This window comes from Callithrix jacchus, chromosome X (assembly GCF_049354715.1).
Source record: "Callithrix jacchus isolate 240 chromosome X, calJac240_pri, whole genome shotgun sequence".
In the NCBI taxonomy this organism is placed as follows: domain Eukaryota; kingdom Metazoa; phylum Chordata; class Mammalia; order Primates; family Cebidae; genus Callithrix; species Callithrix jacchus.
This window is the reverse complement of record NC_133524.1, coordinates 104,099,131-104,120,727: the sequence shown is the minus strand read 5'-3', so window position 1 is coordinate 104,120,727 and position 21,597 is coordinate 104,099,131. Positions and strand designations below refer to the sequence as shown.

The 21,597-nt window shown below is 45.0% G+C and overlaps 1 protein-coding gene across 9 annotated transcripts in view; it reads right to left on the bottom strand.

The window, feature by feature from the left end:
• FRMPD3 (FERM and PDZ domain containing 3) overlaps positions 1–21,597 on the bottom strand; it is a 148,387-nt gene that overhangs the window by 24,390 nt on the left and 102,400 nt on the right. For all 9 annotated transcript variants that reach the window (XM_035288125.3, XM_078362994.1, XM_078362992.1 and 6 more), the window contains 5 exons: positions 20,188–20,307; positions 14,207–14,343; positions 13,743–13,869; positions 11,379–11,468; positions 9,527–9,706 (listed from right to left, as the gene is read on the bottom strand). In XM_035288125.3, coding sequence (XP_035144016.3) covers positions 9,527–9,706; positions 11,379–11,468; positions 13,743–13,869; positions 14,207–14,343; positions 20,188–20,307 — 654 coding nt within the window. The remainder of the gene's footprint in view (positions 1–9,526; positions 9,707–11,378; positions 11,469–13,742; positions 13,870–14,206; positions 14,344–20,187; positions 20,308–21,597) is intronic.

Below are 21,597 nucleotides of genomic sequence, written 5' to 3'. Positions count from 1 at the left end.
TTTGTAGTTCATATAGGCCAGGGGTCGACACACATTTTCTATAAAGGGCTAGAGAGTAAATATTTTACGCATTGTGGGTCACAACAACTCTGCCATTTTATATAGTGTGGAAATAGCCACAGATAATCGGTCAAGTAAACAAATAGGCATGGCTGTGTTCTAATAGAATGTTATTTACAGAAACAGGTAGTGAGTCAGATTTGGCTCATGGACCATAGTTAGCCACCTGATCTAGAAGTGAAACTTCTTTTTTGCCTTTTTTTTTAAAACAGAGACAGGGTCCCACTATGTTGCTCAGGATGGTCTTGAACTCCTGGGGTCAGGTGATCCTCCTTAGCCTCCCAAAGTGCTGGGATTATAGGCATGAGCCACAGCACCCACTGAAGTGAAACTTCTTCATAGCTAGAAACAATTCATTCATCACACATCTCAAGTTATTACCTTTGCCAACAGCGATCACCTTCTTTGGAAATTCTTCTCTTGGCTTCTGTTTCTGTGAGCTGTGTTCTTGTTCTGTAATCTGACCATCTTCACCTCTCTTTGGCTGGCTCTTCATGTGCAACATCCTCACCCTAGCTATATCCTAGCTAGGCTCAGTCTACAGCCCTCAATTCTCCATCAGGGTGTCTGCTTTAACCTCCATGCTGGCGATTCAAAAATCAGCATGCCCCTTGAATTCAGTCTACTCCCTTGAATTCTTTTCCCATTGCAGAAATCGTATGGTGCTATGTCTATACTACACAATCTTGCGTTGGATCAAATACTAACTTGGATTCTTTCATAGTTATTGTACATTCAATTACAATGCACACCACGATAAGGCATTTGGACTCTGCCCCATAGGCAAGAAGTTAGTGATGCTCCTATGGAGTTCATGCAATACCATTAGGAGGAAAAAGGAACACTTTGTACCCTGAGGAACAATTATTTTTTTTTTTCCAGTGAGAAAGGGGCCAGAGATGAGGTACTACTTTTTAGTCATTATTGAAAAGGGGTAGAGGAGATGTTCATACCTCCAGATAACGAATGCTTGTCAGTCACAAGAGAATGGCCACACTGGCATACAACAAAATAAAAAAAAAGTATGAAAAGGAAATGAACTTGGGGGACAGGGAGTCAGATACCCCTTCTTGCTGTACCCCCTGCTACTGATGGCAGATACAAAGGTTTGAGTATAAATGGTGGCTACCACCATTACCACGAGGGCCCAAGGCTCACTAGGCTTGCCTCAGGAGTATTCATATCACAGCCATCCCTACCGCCACTGCTTCATTTCAGGGCCTTATCGTCTTCCTCCCAGATCAAAACTCCTCAAGGTACACGTGAGTGGGTGGCCAATGTGCTGAGATGCTGAGCCTCTCGGTTTCTTAGTCCTATTGCTTCTGGCCACAAGCTGCCTCGTTTAGTTTGTATGTATGCCTTGTTTGTCTGTATGTTTTGTCACATAAAGTGTGACATTTCTCATGATATGGAAAAGGTTGGGACAGACTAACCCAAAGACTTCCAATAACCTCCTGACTGGCCTTTCTCCTTCTAGTTTCTACCCACTTGAAGCCACTTCACCTCCATATTGTTGCCTGAAGAACCTTTCTACTTTATTATTATTATTATTATTACTACTAGTAGTAGTAGCAGTAGTAGAGACATGGTCTTACTATGTTTCCCAGGCTGGTCTCAAACTCCTAGCCTCAAGTGATCCTCCCACCTCAGCCTCCCAAAGTGCTGAGATTACAGGCACGAGCCACCATCCTTGGCCCTGAGTGGCCCCTATAGCCTTTCCTTCTTTCTTTTCTTTTCTTTTCTTTTCTTTTCTTTTCTTTTCTTTTCTTTTCTTTTCTTTTCTTTTCTTTCTTTCTTTCTTTCTTTCTTCTTTCTTTCTTTCCTTCTTTCCTTCTTTCTTTCTTTTTCAAGACAAAGTCTCACTCTGACACCCACACTAGAGTGCAATGGCACAGTCTCGCTCGCTGCAGCCTCCGCCTCCTGGGTTCAAGTGATTCTCCTGCCTCAGCTTCTCAAGTAGCTGGGATTACAGGTGTGTGCCACCACACCTGACTATTTTTTGTATTTTCAGTAGAGACAGGGTTTCACCATGTTGGCCAGGCTAGTCTTGAACTCCTGACTTCCAGTGATCCACCCGCCTCAGCCTCCTAAAGTCTGAAGGCTCTTTCTAAAGCACAAGTCGCATTGTCATTTAAAATCTTCAATAGCTCATCACTTGTAGGAAAAAAATCCAACTGCCTTCCAATGACATACAAAGCCCTTCAGGACCTGGACCCAATCTTCCATTAACTCCACCGGTGCTCCCCTCCCATCACTGTCCCTCACCTTATACTCCAGCAATGACAAAGTATTTCCAGTTCCTCATGTTCCTTCACATCTCCATAGCTTTACCTATGCTGTTTCCTCTGACTGAAATGCTCCTGTTCCCTTCTTTGTCCACCTCACAAGCTGCCATAAAGTGGCTAGATGCCTCCTGGAGAACATGATCAAGTGAAAGACGCATCCATTCATTCTGGAACTGGGCCAACCTAGTTCCTGCCCTCATGGAGATTACAACTGAGCAAGAAATAAGACATAACCCAAATCAAATAGCCATGCAAATAAATATAATTTCGAGGTGTGATAAGTACTTTGAGGAAAACGCATAGAGAGCTACCCAAACGTAGAATGTCCTGGAGTGGTACGTGGGTGGGTAAGTGTGAATGTGTGCGTGTGTGACTAATTTGGTTTCAGAAGCTGGAGACAGCTTTCAGAAAATAGCATCGGCTGGCAAATATAATGTGAGACCATTTGACCAAAGTAGAGGCCGAATGGCTGGCTGACTGATGAGCTGACTGGCTGCAGAGCAGTCTGACTCACTCATGCCCTGGTTGACAAGCCAGCTCAGGACAGACAGAATGCCTAACAGCCTCACATTCTGACCGCTGAGCTACCTGGCTGGTTGGCTGGATGGCTAATGGGCAGAATTACTGACTGGAGGCTGTGGGAATGGCTGATTGACTTAATTGTCTGACCACTTCAATTTCCCCTCTTATAGCCCAGTGCCAGTAATAAAACAGCACGAATGCAAAATCCTGTGCACAGAGAGGGCCAAGCACATCCCCAGCTGGCTCAGCATAGCACCGCTCATCAGGAGCCTCTCTTTGGCATCCCCAGACAGCCAACTTGGCCCCAGCATGGGCCAAATGCAGCTCGCAGTAAAAGGAACACAGATGCACTTTTTGCCAACAGAAAAATGAAATTTTTGCCAACAGGTAAAAATGAAATCAAAAGCAGGCAAACAAAGAGGTTGGACAGGTTCCTTAGAAACCTTCAAAAACAACTTTTTATTTTAGATAGGATTTTAATAATCATGATGTGTAATGTAACACTTGTCCCTACAGAAAGCACTAGAGCAATAAAGCTCAAACATGAGAATAGGAGACATGCTGGGCCACAAGATATCCCTTGGGACATTCTTTTGATGATGTCTTTTTCCACCTTATGTGCTTCTGTGGTAATGGGGTATGGTAATGGCCCAGGGATGCCTCACTCCCAGGCTGCCATCTCTTGAAGAAAGATATTTGAATACTACCTCATGTTTGCTCCACTAAGAGCAAGTAAGCTGAGTGAAAACTAATTAATATGCCCAGGCCATCTTCAAATGTAGCATGAGGAAAGGAGAATGGAGTTGGAGGCATGAACCAACCCGGAGAAGATACAGCAGGGATTAATTTGACATACTCCAGCCACAACTTCCCAGGATACCCTGGGAGCTATCAGACACTTAGCACTCTGAGATGCCAACTAGGAAAAGGATTTTCCCTGGGGTAGCCTTGGCTTACTCTAGCATCCCTGAAAACAGGAAAAGAATGGAATCCAGGGGCCTGGAGGGGAAGGGTACAAGATGATGGTCTAGAGACCCAAGGGGTCAGTAGATTTGGTTCTTGCCTTGACAGCATTGGGAAAGGTTAATTGGGCACAGCCAGCCAATTTGGGGGCAAGGCAGAATATCACTTAAGGCAGTGGTTCTCAGGCCAGATACAAATTAGAATCACCTGGAAGGTCAGGCACCATGGCCAATGCTCACGCCTAATCCTGGCACTTTGGTAGGCGAAGGTGGGCGGATCACGAGGTCAGGAGTTTGAGACCAGTCTGTCCAACATGGTGAAACCCCATCTCTACTAAAGATACAAAAAATCAGCCAGATGTGGTGGCATGTGCCTGTAATCCCAGCTACTCGGGAAGCTGAGGCAGGAGAGTCGCTTGAACCCTGGAGGCTGAGGTTGCAGTGAGCTAAGATCACGACACTGCTCTCCAGCCTGGGCGACTGGGCGAGACTGCTTCTTGGAAAAAAAAAAATCACCTGGAAGTGGTAAAGACCTGTGTACTCCTGGGCCCCAACCCCCCAAAATTCTGATTTTTAATGGTTTGGGAGGAAGAGGCTGGGCATCCAGTGGCTTTTAAATCTTTACATGTGATTCTAATGTGCAGTCAGGGCTGAGAACTACTTTAAATGAATCATCTTAATTTCACCAGACCCTTCTAGAATATTCCCAGACTAGAGTCTATCTAGGGGGAAATGGGCCAAGTCTGGTTTCTAACTTCCATGTCCCCTGTTGAGGATGTTCAGACAGTCCTTCAGTGTATTCTGTGCAGTGGTGTGCTGGTAAATATTTCACAACCACTTTCTTTTCTTCCTTCCTTCCTTCCTTCCTTCCTTCCTTCCTTCCTTCCTTCCTTCCTTCCTTCCTTCCTTCCTTCCTTCCTTCTCTCCCTCCCTTCCTCCTTTCTTCTTCTGCTTCTTTCTTTCTCTCTCTCTCTCTCTCTCTCTCTCTCTCTCCCCCCCACCTTCTTGATCTTGCTCTTTCACCCAAACTTGGAGTATGGTGGCATGATCATGGCTCACTGCAACCTCTGCCTCCCAGGCTCGAGCCATCCTCCTACCTCAACCTCCCAAGTAGCTGGGATTACAAGCACAAGCCACCACACCTGGCTAATTAGGTATTTTTAATAGACACGGCATTTTGCCATGTTGGCCAAGCTGGTATGGAACTACTGGCCTCAAACAATCCACCCACCTCAGCCTCACAAAGTGCTGGGATTACAGACATGAGCCACTGCACCTGGCCCACAGCCAGTTCTTTCAAGTAGCAATTTGTAGCATTGGCCAATTTTCCTGGTGTACATACTCCCACCATGGCTGCTTTCAAACTATCAACATGATGGCACCGAACAAAGAGTTGGGGAGAGATGTGCCCAGCTGGCTCTGATGCAGTGTGTGAGCCAGCTCCAGCACACCACTGGCCCGGTGGATAGATTCTTACTGAGCCATTCTCCAGTAAGAAGCTTCCCAACCCTGCTCTCCCATCTCATTGCCAGAGCCGCGTCTCACTAAACACAACTACTGCTGATATAAGAAGCTTTCCTTAATACCCTCAGCCAGAATTTTGTCTTCCCCTGTACTCCCCTAATATGGTCTTGGTACCTCTCCTGTGGTATTTCCTTTAGTGTGCCATGTATTTGTGCATTTCTTGTTTTCTTTGAGATGGAGTCTCACTCTGTCACCCAGGGTGGAGTGCAATATGTGATCTCAGCTCACTGCAACCTCCACCTCTTGGGTTCAGGAGATTCTCTTGCCTCAGCCTCCAGAGTAGCTGGGATTACAGGTGTATGCCACGATGTGTGGCTAATTTTTGTATTTTTTTTGTAGAGACAGGGTTTTGCCATGTCGGCCAGGGTGGTCTCAAACTCCTGACCTCAGGTGATCCACACATCTTGGCCTCCCAAAGTGCTGGGCTTACAGGCATGAACCACTGTGCTCGGCCGTATTTGTGCATTTCTATCCTCCAAGCTAGGTAAGCTTCTTGAAGGCAAGGAGCTATGATTTTCTCTCTCTCTTTTTTTTCATTTTTGTGGAGAACAGGGTCTCACTATATTGCTCTGGCAGGTCTCAAACTCCTGGGCTCACGTTATCCTCCCACTTCTGCCTCCCGAAGTGCTGGGGTTATAGGCATGAGCCACTGTACCCAGCAAGCCACGATTTTTTCTCTCTTTTAATTTTTTTAAGTTTTTTGAGACAGAGTCTCACTCTGTCCCCGAGTCTGAGATGCAGTGGCATGATCTTGGCTCACTGCAACCTCTGCTTCCCAGGTTCAAGCAATTCTCCTGCCTCAGCCTCCCAAGTAGCTGGGATTACAATTGTGTGCCACCACACCTGGCTAATTTTTTTGTATTTTCAGTGTAGATGGGGTTTCACCATGTTGGCCAGGCTGGTTATAAACTCCTGACCTCAAGTGGGCTGCCTGCCTTGGTCTCCCAACCAAAGTGCTAGAATTACAGGCGTGAGCGACTGTGCCCAGCCTCTTTATACAGAACAAAATATCTGTGTTTAGCATGCTTCCCAGCAACAGCAAGTTCATACTAAATGACTGTTGAATCGAAACCTTGATCTTTTTTTCTCCCTCAATCTTTCCTTTTTCCTTCCACCACAATATCATCTATTTCGCTTCTGCTGGGCACACAGCACCGTTCTTCAGAGCACTTGGGACCCATGAATAGGCAGCAGGTCTAGGTCTCATAAGACAAGTGCATTGTCTGTGCAAGAGTGGTATGCAGGGGAGAGTATGCACCCACATCTCACTGATTTCGTGTGTTTCACATCTGCTTTTTTTTTTTCTCATTATCACTGCTGTCCTTCCAGCACAGGCCCTTGTCCCTTCACCCCTGGACTAGTGCCATGATCCCTCCTCAGTGCCCTAGCTCCACATTAGCTTTGCTCTCATCCATCTTGCACCCTTGTCCAAGTCAGCTTTTATTTGATCACCCCTCTGCTCAAAGACCTATCATAGATTCTCACTGTTCCACCACATTGAATCTAAATTCCATAGACTGGCCTTTGAGGCTTTTAACCAACTTGTTCTGCCCACCCCCAACCTCTGCAATCTCTTTTCTCGTTATTCTCCTCTCCAACCAAGCAACTATGCTTATCGACCTGCACATATGGCTTGCTTATTTCTGTGCTTGCTCCTTGCCTTTGAACACATCCCACTTCTCTCTGCTAATTCATGCCTATCACTTCAAGATCCAGCTTAAAACACCCTCTTGTAGGAAGTCAGATCTGGTTAACTCCTTCCTGTTCTTTTGTTCCATGTTTCACATTGCACTTCTCTATAACATTTGCTTCATATTACTTTTTCTTTACTGATGTTTTGCTTTTGAAAAAATAACAGGTCTCATTCATTGAGCACTTATTGTGTGCCGGGCAGTGTGCTAAGACATTTTATGTACATTTTCTCATTTAATACAACAGGCTGGGTGCAGTGGCTGGCTCATGCCTGTAATCCCAGTACTTTGGGAGGCAGATGCGGGAGGATTGCTTGAGCCCAGGAGTCCAAGATCAGCCTGGGCAACATAGCGAGACCCCCATCTCTAAAATTAAAAAAAAATAATCCTGACAAACAACTTTTGAGATAGGCATTTCATCTTGCGGCTGAGGGAATTGGGATTCAGAGAGGTTAAGGCACTTTCTCAAGGTCACACAGCTAGAAAGTAGTAGAGCTGGGATTTGAGCCTAATCTGATTCCAGAGCTCTATACATGTTCTGATGTTGTGCTTTTAAGGCAGGTCATGTGTTTTTGTGAATCTGGTCTCCCCAATATCATCATCCTTCCACCACAATATCATCTATTTTGAGTGTAGCATCTCCAGGGCAGCATTCATTCTATAACTGTGGCTGGATCACTCCTAGAAATAAGCATAGTGCTCCTCACTCAGGCAGCGCCCACTGATCCCCTGTTCAGCCTATTTCCTCCTAGAGCGTTGGTCATATAGGTCTCAAGCCTGTGCATTCTCAAAGTGGTTGCATTACACAATCACCTAGGAAACTGAAAAAAATAAATAAATCCTGATGCCTGGGCTTCATCCATGACAAATAAAATCATAATCTCTGAGAGTAGGACCCAGGCATCTGCTTTTTTCTTAAAGTATTTACGGAAACTCTACTGTGCAGTCAATGCTGAGAATCACTCAGAACACAGAAGACTCAGTTGGAAAGCTGTGTCTCTATTTTAAACCCCTTTTATTTCTCAGGAAGCCACATCTCTCCTGCCTGCCTTGTCTTCCCTCCCCCCTTTTCTGCCAGTCCATTTGGCTTTTTACCCAACAACATCTGAGGAGGGCAGCAACCATTGGTTGAGGAGGTAGCCACAAGCCAATTAAACATCGGCTCCAAGCCAGTTCCTAAACCAATGGGGATCCTGTGACTCACAGGTGGAAAAATTAACACATTAAAGCTTTCTGAGTTTCACAAAGACAAAAATAAAGCAAATAATTTGCTCTTTTAGAAACAGCAAACACTCCACCTCTTAATCTGCTACCAACATCTCCCCCTGGGAAATCGTTTAAGAAAGGAAAGTTGCAACTCCTCTAAGAGCTTCCGCCAGCTGGCAGGCAGGCCTGCCCCCCACCCACACTGGTCAGTGGTATTCAAATAGGAGAGCTGTGGAGGGGGTGGCTGACCAAGACTGCCAGACTTTGCACAGGCGACAGCTGCTTGCCAGTCCGAAGGAGCCGAGCTATGGGAATGTATGTAAGGTTCTGGAAGGGCTGGACTCTGGGAGGTGAAATAAGGACAAGGCTCTGCATGTTCCCCTTCTTCCCAGGCCCTCTGTGTTCTGTTCACAGGCTCAGACACTCCCTCTTCAATGACTCAAGGTGCATGTACTTATGGCAGGGCCCCCCTACTGGTGTGCACACGGAATGGGTAGAGATGGGCCAAGAAATTCATTCCTATAGTTTCTGGGGCAGCCAGGAAGAATGTGGGGTGGACAGAATCTCTGGGGCTGCTCCATATACCCCAAAGTTCTACATGAATATTCTTTTCTTTCCTTTTCTTTTTCTTTCTTTCTTTTTTTTTTTTTTGAGGCAGGGTCTCACTCTGTTGCCCAGGCTGGAATGCAGTGGCGCAATCACAGCTCACTGCAGCCTCGACCTCCCTGGCTCAGGTGATCCTCCCACCTCAGTCTTCTGAGTAGCTAGGACCACAGGTGTGTGCTGCCATGCCCAGCTAATTTTTGTAGAGACAGGGTTTCACTATGTTGCCCAGGCTGGTATCAAACTCCTGGACTCAAGTGATCTGCCCACCTTGGCTTCCCACAATGTGGGATTATAGATGTGAGCCACCACGCTGGCCTGTGAATATAATTTTATATGTGTGCTATGATATGAGAAAGAGGGGAAGCAGTGGCCTGGGGTTAGCCCCAAGTTCTCCAGTTTTCCTGCCCCGTGCTGAAGCGCTGTGTCAGGCTGATCTGACTCTCCCTAGCCTTCCTTAGTGCTGGCTGAACTTTCTATGTGATCAAAACAGCATGTGGTAAAGGGCTGAGAAGGGACAGAAAGATTAGCCCAAAGAGGCCCAGGGTCAAACCACTTCAGAATCACTGAACCTCACCTAACAGACTCAAATTCTCTTTCTCAAGTTTACTTCTTCTTCTATCACCAAGGCCTGTTCCTGGACAGAAGGAGACCCTGTTGCTGCAGGGCTTACCTTGGCATCCATGATGCTGGTCTCCACCCGGGCCACGCCCTGGTTCTCCCGGAACAGCTGGATCTTGCTGATCTTGCTGAACTCGGACAGCACAGTGGTGAGGTTGGTTTTGAGGTCAATAACATGGCTGATGCCATGACGGGGTCCCACCAGGAGAGTGGTTGCCGACTGCTTCTCGTCCTGGTGCCCAAGAATGGCAGGCAGTATTCACAGAAAGAAGGGTGAAGGAGTTGGGGAGATGAGGCAGGAGGAGGAAATAGAAAACATGCATTGGACTCTGCTGGTGGGATCTGAAAATATCTGGGGCTCAGTGCCAGACTGAACAGCCTTGAGGGGAAAATGGTCTGGGACAGAAAATGATTCCTGGAATAGAGCCCCAGATTATGGGTCCAAATGGACACCTTAGCATCAGCAGCAGGTTGAATAAAGAGTGCAGCAGCAGGACTAGCTCCAGCAAAATGGTGAAGTAGGTGAGGTTTGTTTGGGGGCCTTTGGAGCACCCTTCCCTACCAAGCCCCAGGGACTTTCCATTTGTTGGCTGCAGGCCATTCGAGGCCCCCATGCAGTGCTCTGCCTGAGAAGGTGGCATCCCATGTCTGGTCTTTACTCTCCCCCTACCAACAGCCACTCAGACTTGCACTTCTCACCCAGGCCAAAATCTAAACTGGCACAGTAACTCTGCTTAAGGTGTTCAGGGTTGATTGGGTACTTCATGGCAGCCTCCCTCCTTAAGCAGAGATTTGCCTATTAATAGGCACTCTAGCAGGTACGGTCGATAGAAGTTTTAGCATTGGTAGGTGGGTGGGAGAAAGATTTGATGGCGAATGAAGGAGGTGGGAGGGAACAGTGGGCTTTCGGTGTTCTGCAAATCCCCATATGTAAATGGCTACCTCTTGTCCCGAAGGGCTGGATTCCCTTAAGAGGTATTGACAGACTCCTTGGAGCAACCAAGCCTGGGTCCTCTGGTGGCCCATTCCCTGGTATTAGCATCACCCTGAGGAACCTCTTGTGCCTGTCTACAGGCACTTTGATAAGTAGCTTTCCATCCTTGTGCCGCACTAGCTGACAGTGTACCCCTGGGAGCAAGACAAGCACCTGGATCCAATCAGCAAGATGATTTGCATTCCCTTTCACCAGGGTAAACTAGCCTGGGGCACAGTCTTAGAGTGGGACAAGCTGTGGCCTGCCCCAGAGCCTTGTTCCTGCAGCAGAGGTGCTGGGCAAGCAGGGGAAATAGAAGGACTCAGGAAACTTAGGGTAGGGGACTGCGGGAGTATGTGCAACAAAAATGAAATAGAGCAGGGGTTGGCAAACTATGGCCCATGGGCCAAATCCCGACCACCACCTATTTTTTATGGCTCAGGAGCTAAGAACGGTTCTTACATTTTTTAATGGTTGAGAAAAAAATCAGAAGAGGCATGTTTTGTGACATGTGAAAAGTACATGAAATTCAAATTTTCGTGTCTATAGTTATTGGCACATAGCCACACCCACTTGTTTACGCATGTCTGTAGCTGCTTTCATGATCTCACAGCTGAGTAGTTGCCGCAGTTGCCCGTATAGCCTGCCTGTAAAACCTAAAATATTTACTATCTGGCCCTTCATGGCAAAAGTTTGCTGAGCCCCAAAATTGAGGAAGAGGAACAAAAAAAGGTCATGGAGGGATACTCAAAACAAGTGTCTCCTCCCACTTTATTATTTTACCAGAGGCAGGGCCAGGGAGGGGAGAGGTAGAAGGAGGAGGAAGAGGAAGGCAGGCCTTTAGAAATATTTGCCCCTCCTGCCCCCACCCCCAAGCACAAGAGCCAACAAAGGGCTCCCTCCCCACATCCCCCCATCCTGCCCCACTGACCAGGCCCACAGTGTTGAACAAAACGCCCGTGAAGGTAGGAAGTTCATTCAGAATTCGTAGATACTGGAGCTTTGCCTGAATTGCAGAGCCCTGTGGAAAAACCCATTCAGAAATATGAGAAGCCTGAGGAGCACAGGAAAAGCAAAGCCATGTTCTCAACGAGGCGTCTCAACATCCTAGGACAGTCACCTGTCAGCAAGTGACACTGTGAAGATGTGAAGACGACCTCCATAAAACTGCAGGAAGGTTCAAGTTTGGAAAGCTCTTCCCTCTAGCATCTCATCTCCCTTTCTAAAACCTCCTCCTACCTCCTGATCTTCATTCCTAAACTATCCAGCTTACTCATTTTGTTTTGGGGTTAGTTCCAACTAACTCTGATGCCCCACCTAATCTATACCTCTCTCCTGAGATCTTTCAGTCTCCTAGAGTTACCTAGATGCTGGTCATTCCCCAGCTGGGGATCCCGCTCAACACCTTTCATACTAAGTACTCCTAAGTTCCGTAGCTGCATTTCAGGCATTTGTGGTCTCTATCAGCATCCCCTGGCCAATCACGCCAGAAACCTGTGAGTCACAGTGGACTCCTCCTTAATCTTTTCATGTGAGGGTCACCAGTTACCAGAGCATTTGGATTCTTACCCCCTAGCTCCTTTTCCAATCTATCCATCCCTCTTCTCTAGCCAGTCATTGCCTTGACATTCCCACCTGTGTCAGGGTGACAGCCAGGTTACCTTCAGGACTGACACTCATTGTTTCCCTCTTTTCCTCAAGTGCCTCCACACACCGCTAGAGGGAGCATCCTAAAACGTAAGTTTAATCACATCAACTTCCTGCTTTAAACCCTTAGTGGCTCCCAGATGCCTACAGGATGAAGTACAACCCCTTTCCTTGGCACACAAGGCCCTCCACGAACTGGCTCCTACCAACCACTCTGGCCTCTTTTCTCGCCCCTACCTTTAGCCCTTGCACACAGCTTGCATTCTCTGCATTGCTTAGGCGGAATGATTTGCATTTCTGTCCTTGCACCATGGTCTCTCATATCTCTGGGCCTTTGTACACATGGATCTCCCTGCCTGGGAAAGACTTCCTCCCATGACCCATGCCCATGGATTCATCTAGACATACTCTAATAGTCTTTCAAGACCCAGCTCTGGCCTATTTCACCTGCCTCAGGCTGGGCTTAGTATTCTTCCTCTGTGCTTCCAGAGCACCTGTGCCTAATGCACTGTGTTAGGACTGACTACTGTGTTTCTCCATTAAGCTGTGGCTGACTCTGGGGCCAAGAACAGACCCTCTTCATCATATTTCCAGCCCGAGCATGGGGGTGCCTCGGAAAAAATGTTACCTGAGGAGATGGTGGTGAGCACTGATGTTCTCAGTTGAGAAGAAAACAATCTGATTAAATATGCACAAGGTGGGAATGGCTTAACTCTCTGGGGAAATTTACATCTTAAAAGAGAAACTAGTTGGTAATGCAAGAAATCTGGAATGGGAGGAATACATGGGGGCGGCTGTGTCCCGCGTGTACATCTGCATGCTGATTCTAGTGTCTCTCACCACTCTTCCGCTTCTTGGGCAGGAAGCACAGGCACACTGAGCCTTACAAAGCTAAGAAGCTGCTGCGGGGCTCCGGAAAGCAGATAGTGGGAGTCCGTCAGAGCACTAGAAAGTGGAGGCAGTAATCTGATCCCTCACCATTCTACCCAGAGACCCATTATCCAGGTCAGATCTTGTGCCCCCAACTCTCCCCTTTTTCCCTAGGCTGGGGTTTCGTTTCCCACAATTCCATATCCCAGGACTGATGAATTAGAAAGCTATTGAGGTACAGAGGTACATTTCCTTTTTTTACATTTTATTTTATTTGTTATTATTTTTTTTAAAAGTAAAGACGGTGTCTCACTATGCCCCAGACTGGGTGTCAAACTCCTGGGCTCAAGCGATCCTTCTGCTTCGGCCTCCCAAAGTGCTGGAATTACAGGCATGAGTCACCACACCAGCCTAGTCATTTCCATGGAAAACATGTGCCTCCCCAGGATTCAATGCTTTCCACGTGACAGATGCTCAATTGGCACTGACTAACTGGTGAAAGGATCTGAGAATTATCTCCTCCTGCATCTTGATCCCTTTGCTTTGAGGACCCTGAGCTCTCTCAGTGATGTGTCACTGAACTGTCTCTTGGGGATGCTCAGGCTTGGGGAAGACTCCTCTTCATAACTGCCCCCACACCTGGCCAAGCCATATATGCACCTGAGTCAAACGCAGTGGTGAGGATCCCCAGAGGACCAGATCCTGCTGGGGAACCACCCAGGATCTCCCTGTGGCCAGTAGTGCCTGAGCACCATGCCCAGTGGCCTACTCTGGATACCTTGGTGCCGCAGGAAGGATGTGTTTGGTGAGCCTTCAGTTGCTGAGAGAGAGATTTCCGGAGGTTCTTCTCTTTGATGCCCTGCAGGAGGGAGGGGGGAAGAAAGGGTTCCAGACCCCACTCCTTCCTAAAAACAGAAGAAAAGTAAGAGATTAGTGAGAAAGGCAAAGAGGGACAGAGAGAAGATGGTAAGACAGAAATTGACTGAATCTGAAAGGTAGAGATAGAGGAATAGAGACTGGGAGAAAGAAAAAGGGACAGGGACAGGGACAGGGAAATAACATTAGCCATAGTTCCCTGGCAGAAGTTATAGCTCTAGGGCTTCATGGTCTAGATATGAGGAACTCCAATTCTCACTCCCATCCCATGTCCTACATTTCTGAAAAGCATAGCATAGCTCAACAAGTGTACCTTTTCCCTACACAAATATTTGCCCCATCACAAAGGTCCCCAGCCCAACTCACTCCACATTCTTGAGTGAGATCTTCTGACTAGGTCGAGTGGCTGAGACAGTGATATAGATGTGGAGCGCAGCAAGGCCCAAAAGCATCTCTGGCTTGGGGTCCATTCCAAAGCGTTCTCGAATAACATCATTCCGACTCTGTGAGAGAGGGCAGTCCAAACTTATCAGTTAAAGGAGACATTTCTTCCCCACCCCCGATCTACTCCCTTACATCCCAGACAATACTCATGGTATCAGTAAGGCATGCTAGATCAAGGGACAGAGGAAGGTGCTCCCCTTGAGCAAGAGACAACAAAGGAGCCTGAGGTTTCAGAGACTGTTCACTTCATTTAGCAGATATTGGATAGCCTTCTTCTCAGTGACAGGTGCACACAATGGCAAGGTACAAGCAGACAGTCCAGTTCACTGCAAAAGTGAGACGTGGCACCACTTCCTTTTTTTCTTCCTTTTATAAGAGACCTTCTCACATTTTTTCTTGGGGGTTATACTCACCCCCAAGCTATATATGGATCCTTTACTAGCTTGGATGGAAACAAGGGGAGAAACATATTAGGAGGGATAGGGCCCTGGCCCAGAAGCCCAGGGTAACAGCTGGATTGCAAGGATGGGGAGGCATTCTGCTTCTTGATGTCTGAAGGACAAAAATATTGATGAGTCAGTCTTACCTATGCTATCCTAGAGGAGGTCTCCAGGAACTACTGGCCATGGGTATGACAACCCCCAAACCCTGAAGGTGACAGCCCCTGCTAGCAATGAGTCAGCCTTGGTTAGACCAGTTGCCCATTTTGTTAAAGTGGAACCAGGATAGACTAAGGGACTAGGGAGCCACAGTGATATCACTGTACTATATACTATATATACTATAGGAGAGAGTGGAAAAGGATTACATCATCAATGATAATCTATGCAGAAAATTCAGTGGAATCTATTACAAAAAATTACTATGGCTACAGTCTTCCCTCGTTATCCATGGAGGATATCTTCCAGGACCCCCATGGATACTGAAATTTGTGGATGTTCAAATCCTTTATATAAAATGCTGTAGTATTTGCATGTAACCTATGCAAATCCTCCTGTATACTTTAAATCATCTTTAGATTACTTATAATACCTAATATAATTAAACTGCTAGGTAGGACTGGATGTGATGGCTCATGCCTGTAATCACAGCACTTTGGGAGGCCGAGGCTGGTGGATCACCTAAGATCAGGTGTTTGAAACCAGCCTGACCAACATGGTGAAACCCTGTCTCTACGAAAAATACAAAAATTAGCTGGGCATGGTGGCACATGCCTGTAATCCCAGCTACTCTAGAGGCTGAAGCAGGAGAATCACTTGAACCTGGGAGGTGGAGGCTCCAGTGAGCCGAGAGCAAAACTCCATCTCAAAAAAAAAAAAAATATCATGTAGGCCAGGTGCCATGGCTCATGCCTGAAATATCAGCACTTTGGGAGGCTGAGACAGGTGAATCACTTGAGGTCAGGAATTCGAGACCAGCCTGGCCAACATGGTGAAACCCTGTCTCTATTAAAAATTCAAAAATTAGGCTGGGGGCGGTGGCTCACCGCTATAATCCCAGCACTTTGGGAGGCCGAGTTGGGTGGATCACGAGGTCAAGAGATCGGGACCATCCCGGTCAACATGGTGAAACCCTGTCTCTACTAAAAATACAAAAATTAGCTGGGCATGGTGGTGCACATCTATAGTCCCAGCTACTTGGGAGGCTGAGGCAGGAGAATCATTTGAACCTGGAAGGCGGAGGTTGCAGTGAGCTTCAATCATGGCACTGCACTCCAGCCTGGGTGACAGAGAAAGACTCCATTACAAAATAAAATAAAATAAAAATGCTCTGTGAATAGTTATTATACTGTATTTTTAAACTTTGTATTTTTAAAATTATTGTACCATTATTTTTTATTGTTTTTCAAATATTTTCAAAATCCACATATATGGAACCTATAGATATGAAGGGCCAAATATAGTGAGTTTACCAAGGTTTCACTATATAAGATCAATACACAAAAATCAATTGTATTTCTATTTTCTTCTAAAAAATCTTTTTTTATATATATAAAGATGGGATCTCACTATGTTGCCCAGGCTGGTCTTGAACTCCTGAACTCAAATGATCTTCCTGCTTCAGCCTCCCAAAGTGCTAGAATTACAGGTGAACATGCCCAACCCCAATTGTATTTGTATATGCTAGCAAGAAATAATTGAAAATTGAAATTCAAATCAAAATCATTTACAATAGTATCAAAAAATATGAAATAATTGGTGACAAATCTGACAAAACATGTGAAGGCCTATATACTGAAAACTACAAAATACTGTTGAGAAAAATTATAGAAGGTCTAATTAAATGTAGAAATATTGTGTTCAGAGGTTGGAAGACTCAATATTATTAAGATGTTAAATTGATCTATAGTTTCAACATAATCCCAATCCAAATCACAGCAGGTTTTGGTAGAAATTATCAAGGTCATTCTAAAATTCACATGAAAATGCAAAGAACCTATAATAGCCAAACCAACTTTGAAAAAAAACCAAGTCGGAGAACAAATACTTCCTGATTTCAAGAATTATTATGAAGCTCCAGTAATCAAAAGAATGTGATGTTGACATAAGGACAGACAAGTAGATCGACAGATCACAATAGAGAGTTCAGAAACAGATCTATCTGTCTATCTATCTATATATATAGACAACAGATTTCTGACAAAAGTACAATGGCAATTCAGTGGAGAAAGGATAGTCTTTTCAACAAAAGGTGCTAGAACAATTGGATGTCCATATGCAAAATCAAAAAACAAAAAAACAAAACCCCACAGAACTTTGATGGATACCTTACAGCACATACAAAAGTTAATTCAAATGGATCATAGGCCTAAATATAAAACTGTAAATGATAAAGCATCTAGAAAAAAAAGAGAAACATTCTTGTAACCATGGGTTAGACAAAGATTTCTTTAGATTTGAGACCAAAAGCACTGTCCATAAAAGAACAAATTAGCAAATTGGACTTCATCAAAATTCAAACACTCTGTGAAAGACATTGTTTGGAGACTGAAAAGGCAAGCCACATACTGAAAGAAAATAATTGCAGATAGTATATCCAACAAACAGCTTGCATCCAGAATAAATAAAGAAGTCTCAAAACTCAATAAGAAAGCAACCCAGTAAAAAAGCAGGCAAAGATCTAAACAGCCACTTCACCGAAGAAGATACATGGCATCAAATAAACACACGAAAAGATGCTCAACAGCATTAGTCATTAGGAAAATGCAAGTGAAAATTATAATGAGATGCCACTACACACTATCAGAATGACTAAATGTAAAAAAAGAATACTGGTAATACCAACTGCTGATAAGTATATGAGAAACTGAAACTCTCATACATGGCTGGTGGGAATGAGAGATGGTACAACTACATTTGAAAGAAGTATTGCAGTTTCTTTACAAAATTAAAGAAAGGTAGATCTACCATATGCTCAAACCATTCCAAACCTGTTTACCCCAAAGAAAAGAAGGCATATGTCCATACAAAGACTGGTACATGCATGTTCATAGAAGGTTTATTGTAATAACTAAAACCTGGAAACAACCCAAATGTTCATCAACAGTTGAATCAAAAAACACATTCTAGAATATCCATACCATGAAATACTACCTGACAATAAAAATGAATGAAATATTGATACGTGCAACAACATAGATGGATCTCAAAATCAGTATGCTGGGCCAAATAAGTCAGATCAAAATAAGTGTACGTACCATATGATCTCATTTCTATATAACTCTAAAAAGTGCAAACTAATCTATAGTGACAGAAAGCAGGTCAGTGGTAGCCTAGGATTGGGAGGGATGAATTACAAAGTGGCCTGAATAAACTTTTGGGAGTGTTAGATACGTTCAATATTTTGATTGTGGTGATAGTTTCATGGGTATAAACATAGGTCAAAACTTATGGTATTGTATTTTAAGCATGTATGGTTTGTCATTTGTCAATTAGCCCTCAATAAAGCCTTTACATATAAAAAATAAAGAATACAGCTGAAGTCCATATCATCATGAAGGAGAAGGATAGAATGGACATGATCTTGTCACTAACTTTTTAAATATTCAAATCAAGGTAATCCTTGGAAGCTTGAATGAAGAAATTTAGGGCAAAAAAAAAAATGAGAACTAAAACTATGAAATTCACAGAGCAACCACAACTCATTGTCTCCTAGAAGATCTGTAAATGAACTTGAGGCTATTTGCAAAATGTTCCTAACATTTTAGGTTGTCAGAAGAGTCAAAAAGGACAATCACAATGTCTCATAGCACCTCCCGAGGTATCACCATCAGAGACAGATGAAGTTTTAGTTTTTTCTCTCATTAAGTGCTGTTGTATGTCCTATAGGCAACTAAAAGTCAACATTTCCCAAAATGAACTCATCTTTTCCCTAAACCCATTCCATTGCCTGTATTCTCTAACGGAAATGATATCACCTCCACAAGACACTCATTAAGTTAAAGCCTATCTATCCATTCTACCCTTTAAATCTCTCTTGCAACCCATCTCACCTGCTTCATCATGGATGGCCCTGGTTCTAGCCCTTGTCATTCCTTCTGGATAACTGCCATAGCTCCCTAGCTGGTGTACTTCTTCAACATGTGTGTGGTCTTTTGAAATCGCTCATCTGACCAGGCTGTTCTCCTTTAATCATTTCCGGTCTCCTACATTCTGCAGAATTTCTTCATTTTGGCTGCACATTAGGATCACTTGAGGAATTAATAAAAAAATACCAGTGTTTGGAACCCACTCCCATAGATTTTGATTCAACTGGTCTTGGATGGGACACAGCATTTTCCCAAAGTCTCCTAGATAATTTTAATGTGCATCTAGGGTTAAAACCCACCGTCATAAAGCAGAGGTTCTCAAAATCTTTTGGGTATCAGAATCCTCTGGAGGGCTTGTTAAAACACAGAGTACTGAATTCTACCTCCAGAGTTTCTGACTCAGTAGGACTGGGCTGGGGCCTAAGAATTTGCATTTTTAACAAGTTTTCAGTTGATTCTGACGTCCAGGAAACATGAAATTGCAAAGAACCTAGAATAGCCACACTTTAAGAACCACTGCCCAGCCTCAATTATAAAGTCTATGCTTGCCTTGGCCTACCAAAGCCTTTCACCCTGCTTCCTGTCTCTCCAACTTTATTTCCTACTCCTCCTTACCTCACATCCTATACTCTAGCCATTAGAAATCACTCATGGTTCTCTCATTACGCCATGCTGTTTCATGCCACCATGGCTTTGTAAATGCAAGGCCCTTTGCTTAGAGTATGTCCCCTCCACTCCATCTCTCTACACAGCAAACTCCCACTCATTCTTCAAGGCTAAGAGCATGGATATATCACTTCCTCCATTTAGCCTGCACCGTCTCTCTTGTGTAGAGTTGGAAAAATGCTTCCTGAGTGTCCTCACCTTCGTTGCACCCTGGTGCTGTCTTATTTATTCATGCACATATGAGCTCTAGTGAGCCAGGACAGTCCTTCATTCACTTGTGGTTGCTAGTACCTAGCATAGGACTTAACCCAGAGTAAGTGTCCAGTAAATGTTTCTGGATGAACTGAATTGGGAATTATCTCATACTGGAGCTAAGTATTGGGGGTTGGGGTCCGTTGAAACCCAAATGGGCTTGTTAAGTTTTAGGATAGTAAAGTTTAGGATGCCGGAGTCACTGGGGTTGCTTGTTTCTGAAAGCTGAAGAGATCTGAGTGGACAAATAGACAAAACTTTGAGCTCACAGCCAGCTCAGGTCACCAGGCCAACCAATTTGGCCATGGCCTACAATTGTAGCAGAAAAAGAAGAAAGGGCCTTCAGGGCTACCTGGAGGTTGGAAAAACATACATAGTGACTTCATTGTGGTGGCAGAACAGTCTGCCTGCTTGTTTGTCCACTGGTCTGTCTGTGTATCCCCAAGTCAGACTCTACCTGGATGTATAGATACTCAAAAGCAGCGGGATCCCGACGAAGCAGCTCCACAGGGTCTTTGGGAAAGAAGCTTATTCGGAAGAGGCATTTCATTCCATGATAGTGTGTCCGCTGTACCACCTGAATTCCAGGGGTGAAAGGCGAGAAGAAAAGAGATCTGGAATCAATGGCTGGGATGGTGGGCAGGCAGCTCAGTGGCTCCTTCAGGTGGGGCTTGAGGCAGAGCTAAGCTCTTGTTTCCTACTCTGTCTCCCATCTGGCTTATTCCAATTACCCTTAGAGGAAAGTGTTGAGGAGTCAGGTCTTTTCCACCCTTCTGAGCCAAAATAACAGGAATTTTCAAATCACTTATCTAGGACATGACCTTTATCAACCACTGGGTCTACGGCCCAAGACACTAGACAGGAAGGTAGGGCTCCTGGCAATGGCTCAGACTCTTCTTGCCATGGGATTCATGCCTTTACCTGGCAGAGGGGCTCAGCCTCAAGCAGAGTAAATTGCTCATTAGAGTAAATCAAAGGTTTAAAATCTTATTTGTAGGTACAGATGAAACAACTTGGCACTACATTGGTAATTGTTGAACCTGAGAATGGGTAATAGGGTTAATGATACTATATTCCTCCTACTTGTGTGTATGTTTGAAACTTTTCATAATAAAAAAGTTTAAAATCCCATTTGGAAAAGGAGAGCAACTGAATTCAAAGGGCTGCTTGTGGGTGAGTGAGGTGCCTAGGCCTCCCTGCAGGCAGGGTGCCCACAACCTTTCCTTCCCACCAGTGAGTCTCTGTATTGCATTTGGCTGAGAGTTAAACTTGACTTTCTCTTTCCAAAAATCCTTTCATCTTTTTGTCTGATTTGGGGTTTTGTTTGCCTTTCATGTTGGCTCTAAAAAGGTATTTCTTCCACTCTTCCTCTCCAAGTCTGTCCCCCCGTAAGTGGGAGTACTGCTTGGCTTTGACTGCATCTCTGACGCTTCTTGATGCTTCACTGTTGATGAAATGCTATCCAGAAATCCTGGATTTCCCCAGCCCTTTTCCACACGGTGAGGGCTAGAAAGACCAGATACTTTTTCAATGTGGGTGACATGCTGCCTATTTTTGACTCTACTTAGTCAATTCTCAACTCCCATTTGTCCTAGGACTTCACTGGCCTTTATGCCACTAGCCTTTATGCAACACTGGCCTTTGTGGTAGCCCAGGCTCTGTGCTCCACAATGAGTAAAGTGACCCCTAGTGCTGCTCAGAGGCCCTGGGGAGAGGTGCAGAGGTAGGTGTTTCTGAATTTCACCTGGCCAGGCAAACGGCAAAAGAAGGGACAAGTGAGAGCCCTAGGACAAGTGAGAGTTGGCAATTGGCTGAGTAGGGTCTACTCCCTGACCCTTCCATAATAGCCTTCATGCAAAAGTCCAAG